The sequence below is a fragment of the Artemia franciscana genome, chromosome 16 (assembly GCF_032884065.1).
Source record: "Artemia franciscana chromosome 16, ASM3288406v1, whole genome shotgun sequence".
Lineage (NCBI taxonomy): Eukaryota > Metazoa > Arthropoda > Branchiopoda > Anostraca > Artemiidae > Artemia > Artemia franciscana.
In genome coordinates, this window is record NC_088878.1 from 31,748,759 (window position 1) to 31,768,379 (window position 19,621).

A 19,621-nucleotide genomic window follows, 5' to 3' on the forward strand; every position below is an offset into this window, starting at 1 on the left:
ACGGCTTTTTTTGTGTTCTTACTTGCCAAATGGTTGTGCCCGGGATCTTAGGGAAGGTATTAGGTATCAATATTACTCCATTCAATTTGATATAAACATTCAAAAGAAATTAATAGAAAAAAGGGAAGGGAATGAATATCAGGTCAAGATGCCTAATATAATTCCTATTTATTTTATTTATTTTTTTATTTATTCCGCTACTTAAAAATATCATTTGCCACCATTTGTTTTTTCTGTGTTTATTGTTTGTTGTGTTTGTTGTATTTGTTTTTTCTGTGTTTATTGTTCGTTGTGTTTGTTGTATTTGTTTTTTCTGTGTTTTTCTGTGTTTCTTGCAATTTAAACATGTAACTTAAATGTCTGGACAAATGGAAAACAAGTTATGTGAAATTATAAGAGTTTTAATTCACCAGAAAACAATTTATATAATCAATAGCCATGGGAATATAAGGCACGTTTTTTTTTGTTTTTTTTTTAATAGAAAACTGTTTTTCGGGGGCTCTTTGAACTGACTTTCCATCACTTCACAAAACCGCACTTAAAATTAAAATATAATTTTTATTATAGTCCAAGAAAAATTTTAAGAAAAATTCATTATAGAGTCCAAGAAAAATTTGATTTGTTTTTGAAAATGGATTATAGTGGCTTTACATATCAGCTCATGTGTAATCTTGCAATGCAAGCAAAAGTTGACGGCATATTTTTTCCGAAATTGCCCCTTATTAAGTTGTTTTCCGTGCGTTTTTTACAAGATGCCTAATATAATGCCTAATAGAACCTAAAATACGGTTTGGAAGAAAATTTAACTTTCATAAGAGCGAATTTGACATCTCAGTTAAAAACTTATTTAAAAAGGCAAATTTATTTTTAAAAAAAACTGAAATAATATTAAACGAAACTCAGCTTTCCTCTTCATCACTTGATTCTGATTCAGTCCCCCCTGTCTCCGTCCACATCCTAGCCAGCTGTAGCAGTTTCAGGTTTGGCTTGGCACTTTCATCCTCTGGGAAAATGAAGTCAAAATATTCTTCCCACCCAGCATCCACCTGGAAAAAGAAATTACTTATATAATAATCATAAATACAAACATAAAACTAATAATAAATAAAATTACAAAACTAACTTTAAATATGTATTAAATAAGTATAAGCATAACTTTGAAAAAGGATTAAAAAAACAGGTCCGCTTTTTTGTGCGCTTTCCCATAGTTTCACTTCGTTATATTTGTAAATTGAAAGACAGTGTGGTCTAAAATTTTTTTAGGTTCAAATAAATACAACAAAACTAAATATGATAATAAAAAAAATTTATCATCAAATTATGATCACTGAAAACCCAAGAAGTATTTCATTTGAAAAATTGAATTATGCACTTGAATTGGTTATTTTCTAGGTACTTTGCTTATCTTGGATTCATAATTTTATGTGCGTTTTTTATTCATACAATTTTTCCAATCATTTGGTTATTTAGTTTTCAAATTCTTATGGTTTTACCCTTTAACAGGCGCCTTGCACTATGAATCTTTGTTTTAGTTTTTTCTTTAACCTTATTATTTTTTATTCACCTGTGTCAAGTCATTTAGGTCTATTCATGTCACTGAAGACAGTTAACCTTACCGCCAAAGGACATAGTAACTCAATGTACCTAAACATGAAAGGGAAAAAAATTTTCCAACAGTTATTTAGTAACAGATTATCTATAGTGACTGTCCATCTAAATAGTGGCGCTAATCCACGGAAATCTAGGAGGGGGAAAATGTATTTTTCAAAGTCTGGGAAGGGGGAGGGTGGCACATTTGCGCTTTTTCAATTTTTCTCGTGAAAAACAAAAAAAGACATTTTCGATGAAAATCACCCAAAGAGGATTTTTCAAAATCTAGAGGGGGGACACCACTGAGCCAATATAATTGGCAAGTAATGCAACGAGTAGCATAACTTTAAGACAAGCTTATTCTCAAGACATCTTTGAAAATTTACAAATCAGTTAGTTTCCGATAGTCAGAGGGGTACACATTTTTATTTGAATTTCTTTTTATACCTGAAGGCAAGCGAGTATCGCATACAACCAGTGGCTTTTTTGAAAAGTGACGAATTCTATACGTAGTTTTGTACCCTGATTTGCTTTACAGCTGGGGGATCTAGTTGAAACTTTTAGGAAGGGATCTCTTTTTTGAGGATAAGGGGAGTTATAATTTTGGGGTTGGATGAAGGGGGCAAGTTATTTTTCCTCATTTATACAAAACAAGGGAAGGTAACGAGGAAATTACAAATACCATGAAACAGTGAATATATGCTAAGCGGATATTTTGGTTCTGTAAGCAACAGCCATCATAATCCAGGGGGGGGGGTAAATTATAGCGGGTCTACATGCTAAATATGTTAGCTACAATTATTATGCATATTATGAAGTAGAATTGTTTTCTAGCTTCACGCTGTCTAAATAATTTACACCCCCACCCATAACGTGCAAACATATAGCCCAATTATATATTTCCCATCTATTCTGTCACTTGTCTTTGTGGCTATGAAACCGGTTTTCTCAGATCTAACCTAAGCGTAATTCTTGAGTGTGTTTCGTTTATTGATCATGTACAAAAAAACTTACTCAAATCTCTTCGATAAATTTTTTTTAAGAAACAAAATTATAAAACAAATTTTTAATGAGTCTCAGCTTCCTCACCTTACATAGTTTCAGCCAAGACTAACAAAAAAGAGTTATTCATTCCTGCTACTTGAATTGATTAAAATTTTGTATAATTTCTTATTGTAATATTTGCTCTTTGCGCTACTAATCTTGTAGTACTTTTGGAAGTGGGTTAATTTTATTGGCTTCTATTTTTATTTAATTCTGTACTAAATCGTTTATTATAATTACTACTGAGTTTTTTATCCATATCAACCGACATGCTAGTGCAACTACGATATATACAAAATAGCTATATAGCTATCTTTAGTAACAACATTAGTAACTATCTTCAGTAACATGTCAATATATCTATCTATAAACTGGTATAAACTTTCTATAAGATGAGGGATCGACTTTAAGCTTTTAGAAAGTTTATCTCTTTTTTTAAGGAGGAAGGGGGGTAAGGTTACTTATAATTTTGAAGTTGGAGGAAGAAAAATTATTTTTTCTCTAAACCTCACAAGTGAGTATTCGCTACCGTTTTCTTTTTTCTTTTTTATGCCTATTTTCAAATAGGCTCTTTGGCTAATACAACTATAATGTCTATAAAATAACTATATAACTAACTATAATAGCTATAAAGCCTATATAACTTACCTACAACTATACTATCTAAAAAATATCTAAGCATGAAATATATTTACCCCGTCTTCAGTTTGAATCTTTCTCCTCTTCTTAACTTTTTCTGGCATTAGCCTTTCAACCTTATCAACAGTTTCTTCATCGCCATATTCTTGTTCAAATTCTGCCCAAACTTCAAGCAGATTCAACCTCTCTTCTTTCTTCATCGCAATCGCCTCTTCGTTAATTTCTGGAATAGCCATTTGTGCTTCTCTAAGAGACTTGTTGGCTTTGGCATAAATGGACCTTGCAGTCGCAACACCCTCTTTCAAACTATCAGGTCTTTCAGCCTCTTCCCCACTGGTTGCCACAGCCAGCTCAAACATGGCATAGCTTCTCCAAACTTTTACATGCTGAGTTCGTTCTAATAATCGTTCATACAATTCCCTCGTTTTATCATATCTTTCCTCCCCTGTTTCAAAATCAATGTAAGCTTTCCACACAACCTCTGGCATATCTAACCTAGGTTGTTTAATAGCCAGTTCATATATAGCTCTAACACGATCATCTTCAGAAAGAAGCATTTCTAGTTCTGCATATTGTACCCATGCCTTACAATTTTCAGGGCTAAATTCTAAATATTTCTCGAACAATATTCGGCACCGGTCGAATTCTCCAAGGTCCCTTTCAAGTTGAATGTAGCCCCTAAATAGTTTTTCTTTTGGGCACATACCAATTGCTCGGCCCAGTAACTTTCGGGCAGAGGTTAACTCTTTTAAACGGATTTCGAGCTGAGCTGCGAACAGCCACATTTTTGCAAATGTAAACTTTTTGTGAGGGATAATTTCCAAACAAGTTTTGTAGACCTGAAATAAAAAGTAGAATATAGATTATTAATTATACTTAATTAAATAAATTACTTAATTGCTTAATCGAACATAAATTATACTTAAATCCGTTACACAATTTTAAACTACATTCAAAATGCCTACCGAATTTTTTTTGACGCGGCTCCAATTCTCCCAAGTTCCTTACAATTCGAACTGTAGTTATTTTCTCTAAATTTGTTTTCCAAAGAATTAAGACATCAGACAATTTGATTTTGAAATCAACTATTTTGATTTTAGGTGGAACTTGTGTACGCGAGTCTAAATTTCCAACCTGAACTTGGCTCTTATTGGGCCGAGGACTAAGATCGATTTGTACCGAGTCAGTTCGTAAAAACATTGCATTTTTTTTGTTTTTTTTTTTGCACAGAATCAGGAGTTAAATGATCTTTGAACCCACTCAGGACATCCGTTCTTTCACCAAGTTAGGATGTAATGATGCTTAGAAAACTAATAGTTTTTACTTATTAGTTTTAATAGGAATAACTGATTTCTTTTTCTTTACCAAGTCAAGACTTAGCTGTTTTTGCACCTTTTAGGTTTTCACCTATTAGTTTTAATAGGAATACCTGATTTTTTTTGTTTACTAAGTCGAGAGTTAGCTGTTTTTGCACATTTTAGGTTTTCAATTATTAGTTTTAATAGGAATACCTGATTTTTTTTTCTTTAGCAAGTCAAAACTTAGCTGTTTTTGCACCTTTTAGGTTTTCACCTATTAGTTTTAATAGGAATATCTCATTCTTTACCAAGTCAAGAGTTAGCTGTTTTTGCACCTTTTAGGTTTTCAATTATTAGTTTTAATAGAAATACCTGATTTTTTTTTCTTTAGCAAGTCAAATCTTAACTGTTTTTGCAAATTTTAATTTTTCAACTCTTAGTTTTAATAAGAATACCTGATTTCTTTTTCTTTACCAAGTCAAGACTTAGTTGTTTTTGCACCTTTTAGGTTTTCGTCGATTAGTTTTAATAAGAATACCTGATTTTTTTTTTTTACCAAGTCAAGAGTTAGCTGTTTTTGCACCTTTTAGGTTTTTGATTATTAGTTTTAATAGGAATACCTGATTTTTTTTTTTTCAGCAAGTCAAATCTTAGCTGTTTTTGCAAATTTTAATTTTTCAACTATTAGTTTTAATAGGAATACCTGATTTCTTTTTCTTTACCAAGTCAAGACTTAGCTGTTTTTGCACCTTTTAAGTTTTTAACTATTAGTTTTAATAGGAATATCTGATATTTTTTTTTACCAAGTCAAGACATAGCTCTTTTTGAGCCTTTTAAGTTTTCACCAGCCCTACGAAGTTAGTTTACTTTTTCAAAGAGTCTAGAATTATCTCTTTCTAAAATCTACCCAGTTTTAGTTTACTTGACATCGAGTCAGGACACTGATCAATATTCCAATGCTCCAACGACATGAATTAAAAATCCTTGCACGATTCCAGTTCAAATAAGGTGCAACATGACTATATTTTGGATTAAAAGCTAGCCTTGGATGGGGGAGGGGTGATTGGGTAAGTTACAAGCCCACTATAAGTCTCCAATTATTCAGTAAAATCGCAAACAGACACTCAGGAAATTAATTGACAGCCTTGGGCCAAGGTGCGAAACTGCTCAACCCACGGCGAGGTAGACAAAAGCTAGCCTTTAACCATATCGATTAATTCGTGTTCGATTGAGTGCGTAAAATTGATTAGTTCTATTGATTCTGATTCAGTCTCTCTGGTCTCCGTCCACATCCTAGCCAGCTGCAGCAATTTGTTTGGCTTGGCACTTTCATCCTCTGGGAAAACGAAGTCAAAATGTTCTTCCAACCCAGCATCCACGCTGGCCCAACCACCAAATAAAGGGTGGGCCCTGGCCTACTGGACAAACAAAATTACTAAAATTCGCTTGATATTTGATAGGTAGCTACCTGCAGCCAATAAGACTTTCCGCGAGAAAATTCTTACTAGTAACCGGTCCGGACTAATAAGCTTCATAGAGGGAGTCCCAAACTTCTTATACCGTACAAGCCAAAATTTATTGAAGAAATTATCAAGAACTGTAGTTACTTGCCAACCAAATTTCAAACACATCTTAGACTTTCGAGCGAAAAGTAGGTGTGCTTGGAAATGACATACACCTCTAAAAATCTGTACCCTTGGTTCCAGGCACTTGCCGCAAAAGTTTAACAGGTATGAGGATTTTTGTGGAGACGAGCGGGCGCCTCTGAGAATCATCATCCTTGTGTCCAATTGGTCCTAGGTACTTCCTCACTAGGATCAAGCTGATCCACGAAAAAAATATGTCAACATCTACGTCGAAAAGCTTGTAGTGGGGTATTAGTGTTGGAGGGGCCAAAGACCAAATACCTTCGATGATACTGGTTAAAACTCCTTACACAAATCTACGTCAAACAGGGAGCAACACGCCAACCTTACTGCTAAAAGGCAGGTAGTTAAAGGAGGAGGGAGAAGAGGTATTAGAGTAGCTAGGAGCCCAGCCCTTGTAACTATGTTTCATACTAATATGTATCTGAGAAAAATGTATCATATGCAACATTCAGGGACTTAGCCCCAGAGGCTGCTTGGGTCATATCCCCTGGAGGTACGTTTTTCAGCTTTTAGACCGTTCTAAGCAAAAATGGGTATCTAAAATTTTGAACCTATGACACGGTAGTCTGCAGGAGAAAGAAAGGGGCACAGGGGCGCCGTTACCCGCTATTAAGTTCCACTCTTAATAGGCACTTCGGTATTACCGCTCGAAGAAGCTTTTTCCCAATTTTCTACGGTGATTCCTTCTACTAAATGACCGTTAAAAAAATAAAAGAAATAACATAATACATTGAAGACACAAATCTCTTTACTTAGTAATCACTATTACGCTACTATGATATTTTAATGAGAGGTTTAAAATTGCTAGCACTTAGTTAAGTGAAGATGAGATATAAAGAAAAGATAAAATTTTAATACTAAAAGCTTCATTTCTGGCTATCTCTTAGAACAAGAAATGAAATTTTTAAACTGTAAAAAAAAAAAAAAAAAAATGTCACTAGTCCCCACAAGGACCGCACGCTCTGTACAAAAGGGGGGAAGGTACAAATGAGAAAAGAAAAGAGGATAAACATACATAAATGACGCTGAACAAGAACTGTTTAAAAAAAAAAAAACACTTAGATATCTTAAGAACCCAAACCAGATTATTAAACACAGAGGAAGCGACTCACAGAGGAAGAGGTTAGGGTGTGCTAAACTGCATTGGCTAAATACATTTTCAGATTTGGTCATTAAAATGGATTCAGGTCTATAAAATTTGTCTGAAATCCCGAATAAAACTGGGTCATGTTATAAAAGAGTCACCATAGTCCAAAATAAGGTTCGAAGAGTAAAAAAAACCACAAATTGTGTTTTCTTCGTTTTCTTCGTTCTCTATTTAAAAGAAAGGGACTCTGCCAAATCACTTTCATGGATTTTATTGAGTTTTATCTTTCATTTTCCATCAAATCTTCATCTTCAGATATAGCCTTTTCGTTTCGTATGATGTAGATGCCTATTGAAATCTGATAGTTTCAGGGGTAGCTCAATTATATATACCCTCATTTGTGAAGTTAGGTAATGCATTCATTTCTAGATTTTAGTCTTCTTTGGTTCTGTGTTTTATTTCTTTTTTTTTCAGCCCTACGAGGCCTATGAACATAGATCTGAAATATTTGCTACTTATTTCACTAATATTGGCCATTTTTCAAGGTTTCTATTTTAAAGTACACGAAAGTGTATTATTGAAAATTTAATCAATAAACCTTATATCACACCGATTTTGTACTTGGATGGGTTAAGCTAGTGTTAAGTTGGAATGCAACCAATTCAATGCTTGTTGGAATGAAACCAATTCAATGCTTACAGTTTTCCATAAATTAGGAGTGTCAAACGAGTTACCAGGGCCAAACCCAGAAATTTTGTTGGGGAGGAAGCGACCTGCTCGGGTTCTTATTTTTTTATTTCTTAAGCAGATAAAAACGCGTTGTAGTGAATTAAACAAAAAACCATAATCAAAGCTAACTTTCTTCTATCTCAGTTTTACATGAGAGAACGCCTTTCAAACGTCATAAGATCATTTCAATTACCACACAATTACCAGGTAACACAAATTACCATGTAACACCACATTACCATTACCATCGCGGAGGAAGTGACTTGCTTGGCTTGTTAACATTTTATTATTTTAAGCACACAAAACGTTCGTAGTAAACTTAACAAAAAAAGAAGACCATTATTAAAGGTATTTTTCTTGCATCCCATGAGACAACCTTTCGAACGACATAAGATCATTTAAATTACCACACAATTACCATTTAACACCACATTACCATCGTAGTAAATTGAACAAAAAAAAGAATACCATTATGAAAGGTATTGTTTCTTGCATCCCAGTTTTACATGAGACAACCTTTCGAACACCAGAAGATCATTTAAATTACCATACAATTACCATGTAACACCACATTACCATTACCATCGTAGTAAATTTAACAAAAAAGAACACGATTATGAAAGGTATTTTTTCTTGCATCCCAGTTTTACATGAGACAACCTTTCGAACACCATAACATCTTACAAATTACCACATAATTACCATGTAAGGTCATTAATAAAACCTTTGGAATCACTATAGTCACTAATCCAAGCCCTATTGGAACACACTTAGAAACCAATTTATCTGATTTTTGATTTTTTTTTTCTATACATCTTTTATGCCTTTCAATACACTTATCTTACAGTCATTAGTGGTAGAGGAAAAAAAGACTGTTAGGTTAGAAAGACTATTATTTGCATTAGATTTAAGAAAATTAAATCATTCTAAAAATATGGCAAAATATCGCCTATCTAAAAATATCGTTAATAAAAATATCTTTTATCTAACTGTTGTAGGCTAACACATTTTAGATAGTAAATTGTGTGGACCATTTCTGGTAAACAGCGGAAGGGGAGATAGGATGAATTAAGACCAAATTGGTCTGAAGAATCCAAAGAAACTCCCTTTTTGGAATCCAACCTTCTGAAGAACTCCAAAAAATACATTTTTGCCACTATTTTTATTTTTCTAAGAGACTATTCCTAAAGATCAATCTAACAGGGAAGGATGGGGACTGAGGGGCATTTAAAATAGTTAACATACCGACTACTAGGGGAAACCTCTCTCTTTGATATTTTTCTAACTAATATGAATAATTTTCACAGTCACTCCACAGCTTTGTCACCAGTGGGTGGTAGTTATTACGTCACATTTGATAGTATACTTATAGCATGAGGGGCATTCAAAAAAAAGGCAGAATTTCTGTTAACAAGGTAATGGGAACCGTTTTAGGGACCTCTGAATGAGTTGTGCTTCTAGATATTTTAGAAGGTTGGGAAACTGTCAGAGTAGCCTATTATGAAGAAATTTTGAAGAAAAATGAGACTAAAATTAGTTAAAAAGCGTTCAAAAAAGCTCCATTTTGGAATTCTCTTCCATTACAATAACGCCCCAGCACCCTCTTCACAGGTTACAAAAGAAGTTTGAGCAAATTTCGGTAAGAATTACTGCTAATCCATCCGGTAGCCCAGGCTTTGCCCACTCTGACGTTATTACTCCCAAAGCTCGAAGAGCTGTGGAAAGGCGTCAATTTTAATCATAGGCAGCGCAATAGCGCTGCTTAAGTAAAAAGCGATGTGGACACAATGTATTATTGTGCCCACATTATAAAAAATAAATCTTTCTATAAATAAATCCTTTGAGTCCTTCTATATTTCGTATAGGAGTTGTCGTAGAAACTTCGAAAAGACGCTCATTCGATTAGAAATTGGAAGGCCTAGTGCCCTTTTTAATAGTCAAAAGTGATTGAAGGGCAACCAGCCCCCCTCATACGTCCATCATTTCCCCAAACACATCCAATCAATATTTTTTATATAGCCATTTTATTCAGAGTAGTTGAGATTTCTGGAAATTATGTCTTTGAGGAAGAGAGCCCCCCTTTGCCCTCAAGACAAGGGCTTTAAGTTATGCCCTGGGGGCATATATCAGAGGCAGCTCATTGGATTGGTAATCAGAAGTCCAGGTGTCATTTTTACGAGTAAAGTGATCAGAGGGCAGCCCCCCTCCCCTCTACACGTCGTATTTCCCCGAAATACCTCTGATATAAATTTTGGGATAGGCATTTGTTCAAAAACAGTCCAAAGACCACATAACAAGGCCCTTGGGGTCGACACACACCCCCTGTGTCTAGGGACAAGGGTTGTCGGTTATGCTTCGGGGGCATATAAAGCTTTTTATGGAAGGAGTGGCCGTGTGAATTTTACAGGAAGCTTATTTCATTGAAAATGTATATTTCTAGTTCTTTTTTAAGAGTCAAAAGCGATGAACTAGCCCCAACCCCCTCCTGACATCCTGTTTTCCCCAAACATATCCGATAGAAATTGTGAGATATCCATTTTGTTCACAATGGTCCAGGGAGCACATAACAATGTCTTCAGGGTGAACACAATCCCCCAAAGCCCGGGGCGAGAGTTGTAATTTATGCCTCGGGAGATATAAGGTTTTTATGGAACAGGTGGTCGTATAAACTTCGGGTCGAATGAGCCTCAATTGATTAGAAGTCGGAAGTTTAATTCCTTTTGAAGAGTCAAAAGTGAATGGAGGGCAACCAGCCCCCTCCTCAAGCCTATCATTCCCCAGAACACATCCGATCAAAATTTTGCGAGAGCTATATCTTTCAGCATTGTTGAAAAGTCCAGTAATTATGTATTTGGGGATGTCAGCCTCCCACAATCCTCGGGGCAATTGGTCCATTATTTACATATAGTATAGGTTATTGAAAAAGGTATGTATTTTGAACTTAACTTTCCAAAAAGACGAAGGGCATTTAGGTGAGCCTTTCAGAGAATGTTGAGTAGAGTGATGAACTAAATCAAACCACGTTTTATGTATACGGATTGTCAAAAGGGCGTAACTCAGGAGTGACCGAGTATATTAATGTAGTACTTTCAGAAATTGATAAAGGAGATGATCAAAACGCAATATTTGCATGCTACCACTACTACTGCTACCACTACTACTACCACAGTACTCCATTTACAATATTAGGGCAAATTCGAACTGAATGAAAATACGCTATGTACATGTACATTTTCAAAAGAGCATATCTTAAGAACTGATTTGGGTTTTAAGTTGGAACTTTCACAGAATGCTCAAAGGGGAATATCATCTGACCAAAAGGCAGACAACCCCCATGCCTTCTCAAGACCAGGACATAATTTGCACTTTACTGTGGTAGTTTACGCTTGGATAATTATTTGAATTTATTTCTGCTCATATCAGCCTACTCATGTTTACTTTTGTTCGCTTTGAGTTTCACTCGGTTATTTATTGTAATTTCTGTTCCTTTTGGGGTTTCATTTACTTATTAACGATGATCTGTGGTAATTTTACGCTTGGAATATTATTTGAATTTATTTCTGCTCATATTTGGCTTAATGGAGCTCTTACTTTCTTTGTTGACAATTGGGTGAACAGGAGGGAGCCTATCTCCCCCCCCCCCAAGGATTTTGAAAAATACATTTCTTGGCGGTATTTTCATCTTAAAATAACTTTTTTTGGTATTTTCATTAAGCAAATTCAAAAAACACAAATTTTCCCCCACCCCCTAAGAAACTAAAATGTACTCTTCCCCATATGTTCGTGAATCGACATCACCGATGAAAGGAAGAAGTACAGCGAATATGGCAGAGGTTATGTTAAAAGATAAATCTATTGTAATACAAAAATTAATTGAGAATCACAAAATCCGGCGTACATTTTGAATGACCCTCACATGTGTTGATTATTATTTAGATAATTAGATTAATCGGAGGCAATGGGAAGTAGTAGGCTACCTGTCTTGCTCTTTCCATGTCCTGAGTCTCAAGCTCTTCATACAAAGCATAGTTGATCCAAAAGTAGATATATCGCCTCCAATACATCTTTTCTTGAACTGGAGGCACATTAGATATTGCTCTTTCATAAGTATCACGAATGACTTCTTCATCACCACCATCCTCAAGGAGGCGGAGGTAGTCAAACCAGGCATCGTAGTTTAAAGGATTTGATTTAACTTCCTAAAAAGCAATTGTGCAAAAGCTTGAAAAAGCTGAAAACTTAGAGGTTTTGAAAGCACAAATAACTCTAGCTTTGGAGGATCTAGAGAGGTACATCCCTACTCAAGGAGGCGGAGGTAGTTAAACCAAGCATCGTATTTTAAAAAATTTGGTTTAGCTTCCTAAAAATAATTGTGCGAAAGCTTGCAAAAGCTGAAAACCTAGAGGTTTTGAAAGCACAAATAACACTAGCTCTGGAGGATCTAGGGAGGTACATCCCTACTCAAGGAGGCGGAGGTAGTCAAACAAAGCATCGTAGTTTAAAGGATTTGGTTTAACTTCCTAAAAAGTAATTGTGCGAAAGCTTGCAAAAGCTTAAAACTTAATTTAACTATCTGATATTTTTTTTATGTAATCTTTAAAGTAACTTGGACAGTGAAAGTGGAATTAGATTGTATGAATTGGTTTAGTAAAAACTTATGAAACAATATATATTCAGCAATATTTAGAATATACATATATATATATATATATATATATATATATATATATATATATATATATATATATATATATATATATATATATATATATATATATATATATATATATATATATATATATATATATATATATATATATATATATATATATATATATATATATATATATATATATATATATTTATATATTTTTTCAAATGTTACGAAAAAATTTATAGTTCAATTTTTTAGATTAGAATTAGATTGTATGAATTGGTTTAGTAAAAACTTATGAAACAATATATATTTCAGCAATATTTAGAATATACATATATATATATATAAATAATATATATATATATATATATATATATATATATATATATATATATATATATATATATATATATATATTTATATATATATATATATATATATATATTTATATATTTTTTCAAATGTTACGAAAAAATTTATAGTTCAATTTTTAACGAAAAGGACTTATATTACACAGTGTCTGGTAGTAATGACAAACAAATAAAAAAAACGAAAAAAAACTTGTGCGAAAAGTCAGTAAAAAAATCAGCTAAAAATGTACGAAACCAAATTGTTTAAGAAGGTGTAGCTTTCCTATAAAGTCATGATTCCTAACAGGCGCAGGGCCTGCTGGTGGGGCATGGCAATATCTTGGTGGGTCATGGACAGGACCTGCACCCTTCGGCTGACTATACTTTAGAGCCATAATTTCGAAAAATAAAACTTTACTATAATTAAAGATTAAAAATAATTTATTTTTTAATAAATTATTATTTAAATATATTAATTATTATTTAAATAAAATAATAATTAATTATAATATAAAATAATAATAAAATAATAATAAAATAATAATAATTATAATTTAAAATAAATTACTATTTAAATAATATTAAATTATTATTATTTATTAAAAATATTAATAAATATTTTTAAATAACATAAATTATTAAAAATAATTTATTTTTATTAAATTAAAAATAAAAATAAAACTACATTCACCTGCATTTAAAGAGCAAAAAAGATACACACAATATTTTTTTATTATAAAGTATGCCTAGAGGACATTCCAAAAGAAAAATACCAAGTTAATGGCCTTTTAAGTTTCCTTTAAGGAAGTTTCCTTTAATATACATAACATTTTGAATGACAGAATTTCAAGAGGGCGGCAGTCCTTTAGTGGGCTTGACCTTAGCTTGGCAATATGGGGCCCAGAGATGAGACCTTGCTGTAGCAACACGTTGCAAGGCCGACGCAAGAACCTTAGTAGTCAAGAAGCGTCGTTGATCCGATTACTAATACAACAAGGGGGGCATCAGTATTTTAGAAATGCCAAGGTTGGGCATGGCCCTAAATCGCTTGGGAACCACTGCATTAAAGTACAGCTGTCGTTGGGAATCAACAAATTGTTGATATTTGAATTTTTAAGAGCGAACAGTGTTGTCAAGTTTAACTAGTTAGCTATTTCTTATTTATATTATTATAGTCTTTATTTATGTTCACGGTTTAACGAGGTAACAAAGATGAAAATGAGATACTGTCTTAAAAGCTTCAAAATCCTTAAACAATAAAAATAGGTTTTTCAGAAAATCGTGAGTTTCAGGCGTTAATATACTTAAGATGGGGCCAGGAATAAAACTATTTTCTATTTTTAATATTCTTAGTAATTAAAGAGTTCTAGAAAGACTATCACCGTCTTTTTCTCTTCAACAGAGCAGCTACAAGTTAAAACTAGGCTGTGACTAAACGTTCAATCTTTTTCAAAATTTAATCCACAGCTAACAAAAATAATTTCTCTACTTTTTTGGGTGGACGGGGGGGGGGGGGGTACCTCACTACAATTTTTTGCGCAGTAAGTTCCTCTTTGCCCAAAGACTTAAGGCTGTAAGTTTAAAACTGATCAGGAAGAAAAGCTTTCAGGCCCGTTTCCGGACCCAATTAATAATGTGCGGACTTTAAAACTACCTGTTCATACTGGATCTTTCTTTTATTAACTATCACATCTTCAATAGCACTTCTATCGCCAAATTTTTTCTCGTGAATAGTATATGCTTTATACAATTCTTGGGCTGTTTCACTTGGTATACGGTCTAAGGCATATTTGTAAATTACACGAGCTCGCTCGTGCTCCTTCTGACCTAGAATATATATATATAATATATATAAAATAATAGAATATATATAAAATAAAATATATATATAATATATAATATATATAATATATATATAATATATATATAATATAAATATAATATATATATAATATATATATAATATATATATAATATATATAATATGAATATATATAAAATAAAATAGAATATATATAAAAAAAAAAATACAAGTTAAAAGAGCTGTCGTAATCTCTCTCGTCGGTCGTGCCCTAAACATTTGTTCTGATTCCTACATCACAGCAGAACTAGACTTTATCAGGGACATACTTTTTGGAAATGAAAATGTACTTGCAGATCTTTGAAACCTCATCAATAGGAGCTGAGCTGAAAAATTCCTTAAACTATTCTTAGACGTAGGAAATTGCATAAAAACAAGTCTACGTCTGTTATAATCTACGGAAGCAATAAATCTGTCTGTAATTTGGTTTGAGTTTGATTTTCTTTTAATATTAAATACATAATAATTAAAGATATTATTGATTGAACAAATTGATCCCTTTGCCAGGAATCCTTATCGTTTAAAATTTCCTGTGTTTATTTCATCTTACATGCAATTTAATTGCTCTTTTTACTATATTTTTATTTATTATTTATTATTTATTATTATTTAATAATATTATTATTAGATTTTTTTTATTAGAGATAGTTGTGAAGCTGAAAACAGTTTTCTTTAACTTTATTTAAGCGGAAGATCTATTTTGCAGGGTTCGACTTTTATAACACAAAGATTTCAAAGGTCAGTACCCTCTAGAGGGAGAAGCAGTAGAGTTAGGTACTTCAAAATATCTTTCCTGGACGTAATTTAGTCTCTAGATCCATCCCTGAAATTTCCCTGAAGTGGTTGGACCTTATAATAATTAAAACTATACAATTTATTATACAGTTAATTAATTGGCAATATTTTGTAATCGATATATAGTTAATTAGTATGTTACATAATTGCTACGCTAGAACATATAATTAAGTATTGTATAATAATTAATTATACTTTTATCATAAGGATTTTACGTGTCGTCGCTCGAGAGCGAAATTATCCTGTCCGATTAGAAGCGAAAATTTTTAAAATCTGATATCGTGCTCATTCTGACCTAGAATATAAAAAATTATACCTTATAATAATTAAAACTATATAATTTATTATACAGTAAATTAGTTGGTTATATTATATAATCAATATAAAATTAATTAGTATGCTATATAATTGCTATGCAAGAATATGTAATTAACTATTGTATAATAGTTAATTATACTTTATCATAAGGATTTTACATTTCGTCGCTTGAGAGCGAAATCATCCTGTAAGATTAGAAGCCAAAATTTTTAAGATCCAAAATCTACTCTTTCTGACCTAGAATATAAAAAAATTATAACTTATAATAATTAAAACTATATAATTTATTATACAGTAAATTAATTGGTTATATTTTATAATCAATATATAATTCATTAGTATAGCATATAATTGCTATGCACGAATATATAATTAATTATTGTATAATAATTAATTATACTTTATCATAATGTTTTTACATTTCGTCACTTGAGAGCGAAATTATCCTGTCTGATTAGAAGCCAAAATTGTTAAGATCGAATATTTTTGCATGATTTTTCCTGTTCACAAGAATGGTCTGTGTGGGGATTCTGTACCACCCTCTGCTGATTAGCAACAAAAAGTTAAGTTTTCCTAGTCGACACGTCAATACTTTTCCTGATCGCTAAATTCCGTGGCGTTTTGCAAAAAGGGCTTAAGTCCACTTTCTCCTAATTTTACAAGAGAGCAAAATGAAAATAAAAACGCAAAATGAAAACATCTTTCGAAAAAAATCAGAATTTAAGATCAGAATTCGTTGGAATGTCCAAATTGCTGAATTGTTAGTTACTTAGAAGATAACGGACTTACACTCTTTTTACGCTCTTTTGAAACAATTTACAACTCGGTCAGAATTGAAGACAAGCCCATTTTGAATACACCAATCGATAGATCTATTCAAGCTATTTTGAACCATACACTCATTTTCGGAAAAAAAAAGTAGACTTAGTCCTTTTTGCAAAACGCCATGGAATTATTCTACCTATGAAATAATCCTACCCCGCTTGTGGAAAATTATAATGATACATTTTTATTAACTGGATTTAAAGAGCGTTCGAAAAGGAGCGTTTAAAGTCTGATCACGTTTTTCTCAGAACGAGTTTTGGAATAATGGGACAATTCACTCTAGCGATGTGATTTATTGACGCATTAATTTATTAATTAATTAAAATAATTAAATTATAATTAAAAACAAAATTTTTCATAGAAAATATCGCAGAATAAAATGATGCATTAGAAACAAAATATGAAGTTGAAAAACAGATGAAGGAAATATTATCAGAAAAGGAATAAAGCAAGGAGGAAGAATATTGACAAAGGATAAAATTTAGGAAGAAAATAATAGCCTCGAAAGAATATACCAAATAGCCAAAGGAAGCAAGGTTAGCAAATCAATGAGGAAGAATTACCATAAAAACAAAGAATAAACCGAGAGAATAAAATGCTGGAAAAGTAATTATTTATAATAAAAATTGGAGAAAAGACTATTTAAAAAAAGCAAGACGAAAAACATTGAGGGAAAACACAAATGAGGAAAAAATAAAGTTTCTACAACAGATGTTTTTTCTACAAAAAAATAATTTCTAAAACAGATATTTTTAGTTTTTATTGGAAAAATATGAAATTCCTTGGAATTCTAAAGCTTTTTTTTAAAAAAAAAATATCTTAGTAAATTTTCTATACAACAATTTTGTAATATTTTTAAAGCCTTAAATAGACTTGATTTTTTAGAAGATGTTCTTAAAGTACAAAGGCTTAGATGCTTTCTAGTTTATTTTTAATTCAGGCTTCTTATTTCTACTCAAGGCTTTGCTAAAAGATAACTAACAAGTATTGGTCCAATAAGAGAGGCACACTTACTCCCGCCATTTAACCAAACGCTTGGAAAACTATAGGTTCTATCACTATCATAGCTCTATGACTATTTACCTTGGTTCTACTGCCCTAGGAATCAGTGCTGTCACTTACTTGAAGTACTTTTACTTAAAGTACTACTTAAGTAAAATTTTCCATTACTTGTACTTGTACTTAATTAAAAACTCTAGGGTATACTTTTACTTGATACTTAAGTAAGATTACGGAATACTTATTGCTTAAGATACTGACAATGTACTTGTTTTTCAAATGCTTTACCTTTGACACGAAAAGTTTTAGTGCGTGTGCTTTGGCAATGTACAAGAAAACATCGCTTAATAGAGCCATCTATTATCAAAAACAAGTTGCTGAGAACAGATGGCGGTAAATGAACCGAATTCTCAACAGCATTTTTAAGAAGAAGCAGGACATTTTGTGTCATAAGCGTGGTCATAAGCATCTTTATTTATAAGATCACTAATTAAAAAAAAATTATAACTAAAAAAAATCACTAATTCCTTTCTTCCAACACCATAGACACCCTAGAATATTGCAACACCCAGAGCTGAAAGCGATATTTTAGCTTCAAATGAAAGCATTAGGTACTTTTGTGAGTATGTGAGATGAACCTCATTGTTTCTAATAAAAACTTCCTAGAGGCCCTTTCAGAAGGTGGAATTTTAATTTAGCTTTGTGGAGTCAGTTGTATTTAGGTGAAAAGGATTTAGTATTACAATGGTCCTGTGGAAGGATTAATCAGATATACACGTACACATAATTTTTTTAGGGTGAGAGAGGAGAGCAAAAGGACCAAAATCAATTGTATATAAAATCCAAGAAGTTATAGGGACAATCGTAAAAATCTCAAAATTTATTGCAGGGAGGAACGGGCTCGAAGCCCCTCCCTCTTTCCGTGTACATGGTTGGAGTGAGAAGTGTATTCTTTATCTTTGTCTTTTTCCTAAATATTTTTTCTAAATAAAGCAGGACATTTTGTGTCATAAGCGTGGTCATAAGCATCATTAATCCCAAACAAACTAAAAAGTCAGCATGGCCAAACAGCTTCCATTTATACTCCAAGGGAGGTACTTTACTGTGAAGGGGGAAATTGACCAAGACGGGTCTGTGAAAGCATGAACTGAAACTGCCAAAGTCTGCCTCTGAATTTAGAGTAAACTCAGATATAGCTCCATGTACTATTTTTGCATGTGAAAAAGGTATTTGTTTATGAAAAAAAAAAATAGTGTGATTATCCCTTGGTTTATTTTTGTTTAAAAGTTGTTTAATAAAAAAAATTGAAATTATTTCACAGTTCACTGGTCGACAGTGAGCTAATATCCCTTGTTTTCTGCTAAATGTTACACACTGTATTCCATTTGGGCTTATGTTTCTGACATTAGTGTTTAAATTTTGTCATCTTGTCCACTTAACCAGATTTCTATCAAATCATCATCTTCAGGACTATATTATTGGTAAAACTACTGAAGCTATGAATATTTGCCCATCTAACTGTTGTCTGCAATAAACAAGTCTGGCGAATTCTAACTGGATTCAATGCAGTGGTATTTTGTCAAATTCATTCCTGCACATTCAGGTATTCAGACGAATCTGACTTCAGATTCGTCACTCCATTCATAAGTTATAGGCCCTACTAAATTAAAGGAAAACTCAATTTTCTTAAAACTTGAAACCGCCTCCCCCTCACCGTATTTGAGATAGGGTTTGTCATAGCCAGGACTTGAAACAAACTTAAAAGAAAAACTCAAATTTT

General features: G+C 32.5%; 1 protein-coding gene across 1 annotated transcript in view; it reads right to left on the reverse strand.

The window, feature by feature from the left end:
- Positions 1-843: 843 nt before the first annotated feature.
- LOC136037345 (protein crooked neck-like) overlaps positions 844-19,621 on the reverse strand; it is a 42,749-nt gene continuing 23,971 nt past the window's right edge. The window contains exons 6-9 of the mRNA XM_065720017.1: positions 14,698-14,870; positions 12,014-12,235; positions 3,330-4,112; positions 844-1,046 (exon numbers count right to left, since the gene is read on the reverse strand). Coding sequence (XP_065576089.1) covers positions 900-1,046; positions 3,330-4,112; positions 12,014-12,235; positions 14,698-14,870 — 1,325 coding nt within the window. The 3' untranslated portion in view covers positions 844-899. The remainder of the gene's footprint in view (positions 1,047-3,329; positions 4,113-12,013; positions 12,236-14,697; positions 14,871-19,621) is intronic.